This window comes from Chelonia mydas, chromosome 5 (assembly GCF_015237465.2).
Source record: "Chelonia mydas isolate rCheMyd1 chromosome 5, rCheMyd1.pri.v2, whole genome shotgun sequence".
NCBI classification, from domain to species: Eukaryota; Metazoa; Chordata; order Testudines; family Cheloniidae; genus Chelonia; species Chelonia mydas.
Window position 1 is genome coordinate 86,863,091 of NC_051245.2, and position 11,182 is coordinate 86,874,272.

Consider the following 11,182-nt stretch of genomic DNA (forward strand, 5'->3'; position numbering starts at 1 on the left):
GCTTCCACCAAGTCTTCTGTGTGTCTCAGTTTTTGTTGGTGGTGAGGGAATGAGGCAGAACTATTCAGTTAGGGCCTGCTCCTATAACATGCTGAGCACTTTGCAGGATTGGGTTTTTCCTGCAGATTGAATTAAATTTACAGTAGCATGTTTGTTGTAATACTCTACATATTGAACACATAAGCAGATAGTGTGCACATTTTCATGACATAGTAAATGGCAGCATGTAGTCTTGTTTGATTCCAAATTGGGATTTGATATTTGCTTAACAAATAAAACGAGCCTTTCACATTTTAAACTTTTGTTCTTTAACTTTGTCTTTGCCCATCAGTTTCTTTTTTTCTAGCACAATCTGGCTTCAGTTCCCCTTGTTTTTCTCTAAGACAGATGTAAAATAAACGAGCAAATCTGAAGTACTGTTACAGTGAGTGAAGAAGACTCCAAACTTCCGGAAAGGGATAGTTTAGCCCATCAATGTGTTTAGGAAGATTAAGTAAATTAACAGACATTGTATATGCTAAGTGGCCAGACTTGTAATCAGCCTGTTTATTCTAGTGTTAGATGGATGAGATGCAAATGTGTTTTAATGCCTGTTGTTGATACATGTCCCAGCATGAAGTTCTGGTAGTTTATATTAGTGAAGGAGATTGGTTCCTTGATTTTGGTAATGCAGATCAAAAATTCCAAAATGTTTACAATAGCAGGATATTTATAGTTTTACAGGAATCTAATATATTTGATCAGATGTGGAAACATAGGCAATAAAGTTTGTCGCCTGCTAAACAATGTTATCAGCAGTGGCGCTATTATTAGGAAACTTGCCCCTACTTTTCCTCCTGCACCCTGACCATCCAAAAATTTGTCCAAGACTGAGCCCTGGAAATCATTAGTTGCAACGCAGCCTTGAGTTTAGTCTGAACTCCAGCTGTGCCGAATACCAACTAGTAAGGCTTCCCTTTTACTGACAGGTTTACCTTGGTATTCATGAAGGATCCCAGACCTTAGCCCTCAATGGTGGGAAAGGACAACCACTTGTGCACTTTCCTCGTCCTCCATAGTACTTCAGCCTTTATGTTTGAATTGGCTGACGCAAAACAAGAGTATTCAGAGATGCTAAATTGTTCAACAAAAGATTAGCCTGCAATGCAGCTCTGCCATTGTGGAGTGCTCTTACTCAGTACAATGCTGAAGCTTACTACAGAATGGGCAGCATTTTCTTGGCAGAAAGCTGGTTCCTGTGTTCTAAAAAGGTTGCAATTTGAGCTATTTGGTAAAACTGGAACTCACAGAATTCTAGGCGGAAAGTTGTGATTAATGAACGGCGAGGGAAAGCCTTACCTGATACACTAGAGATTTAATTAGAGATTCCACTGTTAGATGCAGAAGCATTTCACAGTGGATTAGCTGCTGGGAGAAGTGGGCTTCTTTTCCTTCTTGGCTAAATTGTTTAAATTCTACACCCTTCACTTCATTTGTTTGCTTCTGCTGGGTTTTCGCTAATGGGGGCCCCTTTTCATTGTATTTGTGCTTTCAGTCCATTCAGCCATTCAGTTCACATTCCATATTTTTGTGTTTGTGTAACACATTTATAAATAACATTACATGCCACAAGATTTTGGTAAATTAACAAACTGATTTTTTTTCCTTCCTTTATCAACTAACACTCTGGGTTGTGGAATGTAGCTTCTCTAATTCAAAAGGTACTAAATAAATACATTTATTAATTAAAAGTCATGATTTTGTACAATATTTTTAACGTTTCTGAGACTTGTATTAGCATATTTTTCTTTTTAAAAGTTACATTATTTTGGGGAGTAGTATGCAATCTTCTGTATGTCTAATGGTATTCATGGCCCTTTTCTCCCTTGTTTTAAACAATATTTCAGGTATTTCTTTGCTGTTTTGGCAATTTTAACTATTCTGGGAGTTCTAAATGGATTGGTGCTGCTTCCAGTTCTTCTTTCGTTCTTTGGACCATATCCTGAGGTCAGTAGTTACATTTATGAGCAGAAGAAATGAATGTGTCCTTTTTTTCTTTCTTTCCTAGAAACCTATTATTCTCTTTGTAATTCTGATTTTTATTTAAGTTTCTTGCTCTTTTTTTGTTTTATTTAAAAAAATATATTAAATATGGTTTCTTTTCTTAATTTGATATTCTTGATTAGTAATCAGAAGGTGTCTTGTATAATAACCAGTGGGTTGGAAGTTGTCTCTTTGATTTAGATACAAATGCATGATTTAATTAGCTTTATTTTTAAGCAGAATTTCATGTATTAACTATGCCCTAGGAGCAGGGATTTCCTCAACTTCTTCATTCTACAGGCCATTTTGTGAAAGAGCTCCTTTTGTAGACCTATGTTTCCTCCTAACACTCCGGCCCCTCCATTGCTTCATTCTCAAAATATTTAACTCAGCAGACCACCAGGAAGGGCTCCACACACCAGTGGTGGTCCACAGACCACAGCTGGAGAACCCTGGAGAACCACTGCCTTAGGCCACAAGTCTGCAAAAGGATCCTCCCTTATCTGCAAGAACACTCCTGTGGTATCCTGTTGGCTTTAGTGAGATCCTGGTCCATGCAGTCGATCCCTTTGCAGGATCAGGGCCTTAAAACGTGCAGTGCAAATCCAGCAAGAGAGCATTCATAGCTTTCAAACTTCCACTTGATAGCTCATTGGGTATATCACAGTTACCCCTCTAAGGCATGATCATTGAGTTTTCTCTAGTGTTATTAAAAGAGAGTAACTTTATGGCTGTGTGTGTGGAGATACAGATATGGGGGAGTGTGTGTGTGTGTGTGTATATATATAACTCTCACACACACACACACACACACACACACACACACACACAGGGCCAGTGCAACCAGTAGGCGAACTAGACGGTCGCCTAGGGCACCAAGTGATTGGGGGCGGCAAAAGCGCGCTCCAGGGAGGCGATGGAATGGAGGTGAGATGGGGCAGAGGGGCGCAGGGAGGGCCGCCTGCAGAAAATAACAGGGTGGGGGGGCAGCGCACAGGGGAACCGCTCCCCGCACCAGCTCACCTCTGCTCTGCCTCCTCCCCTGAGCACCGCCCCGCTCTGCTTCTCTCCCTCCCAGGCTTGCAGCGCCAAACAGCTGATTGGCACCACAAGCCTGGGAGGCGGGAGAAGTGGAGCAGCGGCGGCATGCTTAGGGAGGAGGCGGAGCAGAGGTGAGCTGGGGCGGGGAGCTGTCGCACAGCACCCCTGCCAAGGTGGAGGGAGGGGGCGGCTGGGAGCTGCTGCAGGGGGGCGCCTCAGGGTGGAGGGGGGGGCAGGGAGCTGCCGCAGGGCTCCTGGGGTGGGGTGGGCAGGCACAAGGTGGAAATTTCGCGTAGGGTGCGAAACTTCCTTGCACCGGCCCTGCACACACACAGAGTACTTGCTATTATGTGTGTATCCATCTGTCTATGTACAGACACAGAATCATATTTTCTAATGGATACACAGTATACACAGCCATGGAATTACCCTTTTAATGACATACCAAGAAATATATGTAATATACACACTTACACATCCAGACGTTGACAGGAATATATATAATTATGTTCACATCCACAGACAGCGATTGTGATTCTTTCTTTTTGGTACAGCACTGTGCACCGTAACAGAGAATGTAGCAAATAATAAATAACAAAATGGTTTTGGTGACAAGAGTAAATGTAGTTTGGTGAGGAACATTTTTGTTGAATGTTAGTAATTATACGGGGTCTTAATTATCATTATTAGGTTTCTCCAGCTAACGGACGGAACAGATTGCCTACTCCATCTCCTGAGCCTGCCCCTAGCATTGTGAGGTTTGCACTGCCACCTGGACACACAAATAATGGATCAGATTCATCTGATTCCGAGTACAGTTCTCAGACTACAGTGTCAGGAATCAGTGAGGAACTCCATCAGTACGAGGCCACTCAGAGCTCTGGTGCACCAGTCCACCAAGTAATAGTGGAAGCAACTGAGAATCCTGTCTTTGCCAGATCTACTGTAAGTAGCCCACATGTTGGTTTGGGGGACAAAAGGGAGGAAGTTACTTCGTTTTGGCTTTTTGGAAGAATTTGTCTTTTTCAGTTTGTATAGCAATGTTTATATTTCTGACTTCTTTTTTTTTCCCATTGTACTTCTGGCTGCAACTGGCCCAAACTTAAGAGCACTTCCAGATGATGGGTGCTCAGGCTTTTTCACCCCTTCATTTAGGAAGGAAATTTAGATAAAATGGTGGTATCAAAGCACAGCGCATTTTCATCAGTAAATGCTTTGCAGTATACTGGCTTGAGCTGGAAGTGCAGGACTGGCAGGTCCTTTGCTCCAGATGACCTCTGTGAAAGAGAAGGGAAGGGACTCTGGAATTAATGTGTCTCCACCAAGAGCTATCTTCATACTATACATGGGCTATCTTCATACTATATTTCTTTTCCAGTAATACATTTTAGAGGATAAGGGCTGGTGCAGACCAGGGAAAGAGTGTCTCACGGTTTCTCCAAACCTTGGGTCTGCTGTGTGTCAGCACAGTGCCCAAGCCTTAAGCCACTGGGCCAGCATAACTTTCCTTTCAAAGATAAACTAAAAAGCTCCGTCTCCTACCCCCCAGGATGCTGCACGCTGAGCTGCAATGCGGATCTGTTTTTGTTCAGCAGAGGCCTAAAAATAGGTACAAGCGGAGCCACATTTGAAGTTGGTCACGGTTTATTGACTGATGTGGCCGCTGTGCTTCACGCTTTTTACAGAGATCCAGAAACCAGATTTCTGCAGTCTATACAGACTATCCCACTAACATCCTGTGTATGTACCCCAGCTGGAAGAGAGTCTTTGCCAAAGCCCAGCAATTTTGGTTATTGAACCACTTAAGTTGTATTGCTTGCTATCTATCCCTTTCAAAAGACTGAGCAGTATGTGGGAGGTATACATAATGCTTTCAATGACAGTCCTGCGTTTATCTGCAAAGTTGTACTTCCCAGCGGCTTGTAACAATTTTGGGAGAGAACTGTCTTTGAAAAAGGCACAAATAAGACTCCAGAATGCTTCACTTCTAGAGTTAGTCCAGGACCGTACACTTCAGAGTTGTACCAGGGAAAATATTTCCATAGCGTGTGCAACTTCTGTTTACATGCTTTAGGGCAGAGATTTAACCGCGTATCTCATTTCATTTCCAGGTGGTTCAGCCAGAGACAAGATGTCATCAGCCAAGTCCAAAATTACAGTCTAAGCCAGAAGCCGGGTCCCAGCAGACATGGCATCATAACAGACAACCTAGACGAGAACTGAGGGAAGGAGTACGACCGCCCCCTTACAGGCCGCGCAGGGACGCTTTTGAAATTTCTACTGAAGGGCATTCTGGACCTAGCAATAGGGACCGCTCGGGCCATAGGGCTCGCTCTCATAACATTAGAAGCCCAGCATTCACTGCCATGGGTACTTCAGTGCCAGCATACTGCCAGCCTATCACTACTGTGACTGCCTCCGCTTCAGTTACTGTTGCTGTACACCCTGCTGTGCACAGCCATAACTCTCATGGAGGAGGCTTTCCATCTTACGAAGGATACCATGAAACTGACCATGGAACATTTGAGGACCCCCATGTGCCTTTTAATGTACGTTGTGAGAGGAGAAACTCTAAAGTAGAAGTAATAGAACTGCAAGATGTTGAATGTGAAGAAAGGACAAATGGCAACAGCTCAGATTAAGGTACATTTTTGTCCTTCCCAGACAATGGTGTGGGGCGGGGAAAAGGAAGAAGACAAGAATTTCTAAGGTATCTTTCCTCCCAGCTGCTTTACCCTCTGGGCAGCAATGACTGGGATTTCCCACCCATAAATATCAGTGCATTTTGCATTAGAAAACTAGCTTGGGTGAAACAACAATACTTAGCCCTTGACCTCTTCAGAGTTCTGTGCAAGTATTAAAGTAAATAGTACTATCCCAATTTTTCAGGTGGGGAAACTGAAGCAGAAAAATTGGATGTATCCACGGTGCAATCAGGAAGTGTAATTGCAGTACCTGCAGGCATACCTGAGCAGCTTTGATCAAATTAGCTTGCTAAAAATAGCATTGTAGCCACAGTGGCACTGGCAGCACCATGAGCTAGCCATCAAAGTACAGTCCCGCCCAGGATGCTGCTCATGTACTCATGGGGGCTAGCCTGTGCCACTGCAGCTACCCTGCTATTTCTTATGAGCTGGTTAGCTCAGAACTAGCTTGCTTATGCCAACACGCACTGCAATTCACCTCCCAGTTGCAGCATAGAATACCCATTGTTTGACTTTCCAAGGCCATGGAACAGAAGTCAGAACCTGGATTTCCTGGTACCCAGGTATGCTCAGATCATTCAAACAGGCTGTCTCCTAAAATCTCACACATAACAACATTTGTTGGGAAGGAAAACCACCAGTTACTTACTTTCAAAAGAAAGTGACCCTTGAATATAATGTAGTAAAAAGAATATAAACTACTTAGCCAAATCCTCTGGTGCATCAGAACTTCTATGGTTCTGCTGCAGAGTGCAAGGCAGGCTGAAGGAAGTATTTGTACGGAGATTACCCACATTCCTGCACAGTGCTGCTTTAAGTGGGCTCAGTCCAAGCTCTCATGAAATGGAGTTCTGTGTATGTGGGCATGTCCAGTGAGTTGCTGAACAGGAACTGAACAAGTCGCCCTGTACGGGTGGAGTGGAGCTGCCACTATTACAGGCTTTGGGCTGTGGTAACCATCATTGAGTTGCTCTGTGAATGCTCCTTAGGTTTGTCAGAGATAATTCCTGACCCTTGAGGATTTGACCCATAAAATGAAAATGAAGGTAAACTCTTCCCCCTCCTCCATCCCCAATGGCTTTGAGGTGGTAAAAGAAAGATGTAAAAATGAGAGGTGTATGTTTCAGAAAACATTTTTGAAAGAAATGAAAATGTTTCATTTCATTCAAAATTTTCTATAATTTGGGGGGGGGGGTCCACACATACACACACACCCCCAAAAAATAGTTTTGGAGGAGGTCACTTTCTCACTGTTACTTTTTTCCCATCTGAAAAAAGGTGTGAAAAAGTATGTGTGTTTTGCCCACAGAAACAAAATGAAATTTTTTGAAAAGTTTCAAAGTGTTTCATGACCACACAAAAAACATTGAGCAAAATGAAAATTTTCATTTTGGATGAAAAGATATTTTCCATCAAAAATTTCGAAAGGGAATATTTGACCAGTTCTAATTAAAATACTTTGCACTCTAAAGCGTCTATCCAAAGATTTCAAAGTATTTTTATAGTTCTGTACGAATATATCCTCACAGCTCTCCTGGGAAGATGGCAAGTAGTGGAATCCCAAGGAAGTGGATTCTGAGGCAAAGAGAAGGCCAGGTTCAAATTTTCCAAAAGTGGACACTAATTTGGGTACCTCAGTTGGTGTCCAATTTGAGATGCCTAAGACCTCATTCTCCTGCAGCTTCCATTGACTTTAATTGGAGTCAGGTACGCAGAAATGGAGGCACTCAAAATTAGTGGACATTTAAAACATGACATCTGTGACAGAGATGGGAATAGATTCCTGATTTCCTAACTCTTGGTCCTGTACCTTAACCACAAGAATCATTACATGCATTTTGGGTTGGGTTGGTTTGGTTTGGTTTGGTTTGGTTTATTTTTCTTAAGCTTTAAGTGAACAGTTGTGTTTTCTCTCTTTTGTAAAGGGTAACAACTGAAGCAAAGAAGAGGCCAAAGATGGGGAAACCTCCTCTTTCCAGAACTGCTTGAAGAGAACTGCTTGAAGTTATGGAAAAGGACATGCTGCATCAGGATAACAGTTCACTGTTACTGTAACCTATTGTATTATGTTGTTAAATATTTCTATAAATATTTAAAAGGTGTACACATATGTAATATACAAAGGAACAATGTAAAGTAGTATAATCTGGAGTTAACTCTTGTTAATAGAGTGGGACAATATTGTTTGTGTTCTGTACTTATTGTACATTGATCTCTGTGCCACAACTAAGATTAATCTAGTCTTAAATTTCAGCATATGTTGCTGCTGCTTAAATATTGTATAATTTACTTGTATAATTCTATGCAAATATTGCTTATGTAATAGGATTTTTTGTAAAGGTATGTGTTTAAAATATTTTAAAATTTGCATTTCACAACCCTGTGGTAGTATGAAATGTTACTGTTAACTTTCAAACACGCTATGCGTGATAATTTTTTTTAAAATGAGCAGATATGAAGAAAAGCACGCTAATCTTGGTGGTTTAAGTAGGTTTAGCTATGTGCAGGTTTTGTTTTGCTGTGTGCATGTGTGTGTATGTATGTTCCCAGTGTATGGTAGTGTAGGTTTTTTTACTGTATGGTAACCCTTAGTGGGCTTATTAACTCACTGATGCTGTCAGAGTCAGGATTTCCCTATTGCTAAGTGCTAGTGAAAAATGCCTTGGCACGGAACAGAATCTCCAGACTGCTATTGTCAAATGGATGATTAAAATAGAAGAGAGGACAGGAAGTAAGGGCATATGGATTCTATTACTAAATCTTCCACTGACTTGCTGTGTGTGACTTTGGGTAAGTCACTTAACCTCCCCATGCCTCAGTTTCTGCATCTGTAAAATGGGTATAATAATACTTACCTACCTCCTAGGGGTGTTGTGAAGCTTAATTACTGTTTGGAAAGTGCTTTGATATCCTTTGTTAAAGGTGCCATGTAAGTGCAAAACATAATCATTTCCCTTAACTGCAAAGGGTGTTGAGTATTGAAAGTTGCTAAAATCCAGTTAGCATATGCCTTTGTATGTACTGATGCCATATTTTGATATTGATATTGTAAAATAGAGTGGTACTGGAATAATATGGTTGTTTACTACAGTAACTGCACAGTTCAAAGCAATCTGGCATCCCTCATCACTTTATTTACATGGCAGAAAGCAAGTTAATATAAAGTGACAAAAATTAGAAATTTTTTTATTATTATTTTCTTCATCTATTTTCACTTCTTATTTTACTGATCTGCTTGATCCAGGACCATAATGATTGACACCTAAGGCCTGGGGTGATTTTCCACCCACCCCGCTAAGGTAACTCTTACTGCATTAGTACTTGTAATTAAAATAGCTAAACTGAACCGGGAGCCCTTCATGAATCTAATTTAGCTTCTTTTCTTTTTTTAAAGTTAAAATTGAATTTTTATTTATTTATATATATAAAACAAATATTCAGTTTAGAAAAAACACAAGATCTGTGTTTCTAAATACAATTGGCCACTCCAGGCCAGGCATTGTTTGATTGGAATTTATACTTCTCCGGTAGCTGAAAGGCTCTTTTCCTGCAGCCCTTCCCAGCAAAGTGGAGGACTGTGACTATCATGCACAAATTGTCATGCCTTTTTTGCTCCCTTGAAAACACTTTGACATGAGGCACTTGTTTACAGGTATCCAATGTGAACACTAAAAGAACAGCTGATGAGCCTGGCATTGTCCCATTGGTACATAAGCTACTGTTTAGATGCACACTAAGGGTTAATCCCGTAACTGCCTACTGGTCCAGCTCACTGTCTAACATGAAAACTCTTAATGACAAAAAGACAACAGGCCCCAATTTAGCACTAGCAGTGTAGTGACCTCAGATCATAAAAACTCTGCAACAAAACTGTATGATACTAATTGGAAGCTACCTTCAACTGCCAAGTGTACGTGTTACTGTGTCAGAGGTCACTATGGCTTCCCACTGATATTGCTCTGGTATCAGTCAGTCACTCCCCCACCCCTTTACTTTTTTTTTCTTTTTTTTTCTTGTAGATGGTGGGAGGGAGGGAGCAAGGAAGAGTTTTGATGTCTCATCTCTTCTCCCCTTCTTCCCCCCAATTCCTTATTCTGTGTGTTTGTGCGTGGGTGAGCTGTCTGCTTTCTGCACAATGTAGACCTTTTCTCCTATAGTCACATTGGCAAAGGGAGAACTCAGTGGCTGGCAACTTTGTGTTTTATGGTTTGTTTTTAACTTTTTTTAATCGTGGGTGATATTTATATTTTTGTATCATAAGAATGTTTTCTTACAGTATTTGTCATGCCAGTTTATAACAAACAAAATGCAGGGATTTTATTTCTATTGGAAACACTATTACAGCTATGTTTTTACTTTTAATGGAATTTTTATTTGTATAGAGTGCTTACTAATGTTAAATAGGAAAGAGTATATAACATTTACATTAAGGACTCATCGTAGGTTTTAGTGTAAGGAGTAAAAAGGACAAAAATATTCAAACTGGGTCTCATTGCCTGCCTATTTTGGCAGGAGTGGGTTTGTGTCATTTCAGTTACAAAGATAAAAGTATGCCATATAATTTATTTATATGAAAATTTATTTTTGTAGTGTACATAATAGTCATCAAGTCTTTTGACAGAAGTATATTTTTAAAGAGTTTATATGTAATGACGATACCATTATGTTTTGGAACATTGCTGAGACATGATTACAGTGCACACTTTTCATTTTAAACCCCATTGCGGAAAAAGAAAATGTTTAACAGTGTTGAGAAAGAGAGTGTGAATATTCATACGATTCTGAATTGTGTTTTAGTTACCATTTGTGATCTAGTGTGGTTCTCATTTTAAACCTGGAGTGGCAATTGTACAAACTCTCTAAATATTAATGTTCAAACACTGATAGAAATTCTAACATGAATAAAAAATATTATAACTTATTGATTACGTATTTGGTGTTTGTAGAATGCTTTTTTTACAGTAGCCATAATCTATGTAACGGAAAAGTAGCAATCGTTCTTGGAAGTGTAAGTCGTATGATTGATCCAATTTACTAGATTCTACAGTCAAAGGCTTCAGAATTAATGCACCAGTTCTTACTTTTTATTACCAGAGTTGGGCCTGAGCCAAACATGAAAAACTGAATCCTGCTTCTGAATTTCAGATCTCTGTAACTGGCCAAATCAAACCCAAGATCTCGAATCTCCCAAACTTGGGGTTTGAAACTGGGATCCTCCAGTGTTCAAAATATTTGGAATCTGTGTTCAGATTTGGCCCCTTCTGGAGGTAGATCCAAGCTGTAAACTCCAATCCAAACTACAGATGCCAGGTTTTGGTTTGGCTTCCTCTCTGTTTGCTCCTACCTCTCTTTGTATATGTAATATTAGGCAAAACTAGTCTATCACCTGTGACACTGTGGATTATTAATTGCAT

General features: G+C 40.5%; 1 protein-coding gene across 5 annotated transcripts in view; it reads left to right on the forward strand.

Moving 5' to 3' along the window:
• Positions 1-10,700, forward strand: part of PTCH1 (patched 1) — an 86,384-nt gene extending 75,684 nt beyond the window's left edge. For 4 of the 5 annotated variants that reach the window (XM_043547282.1, XM_037901716.2, XM_043547280.1 and 1 more), the window contains 4 exons: positions 1,887-1,986; positions 3,754-4,008; positions 5,175-5,706; positions 7,694-10,700. In XM_043547282.1, the coding sequence (XP_043403217.1) occupies positions 1,887-1,986; positions 3,754-4,008; positions 5,175-5,705 (886 nt within the window). In that variant the 3' untranslated portion in view covers position 5,706; positions 7,694-10,700. Of the gene's footprint in view, positions 1-1,886; positions 1,987-3,753; positions 4,009-5,174; positions 5,707-5,952; positions 6,332-7,693 lie in introns of all 5 variants that reach the window. The other variant, XR_006291109.1, reaches the window with a different exon arrangement.
• Positions 10,701-11,182: the final 482 nt, after the last annotated feature.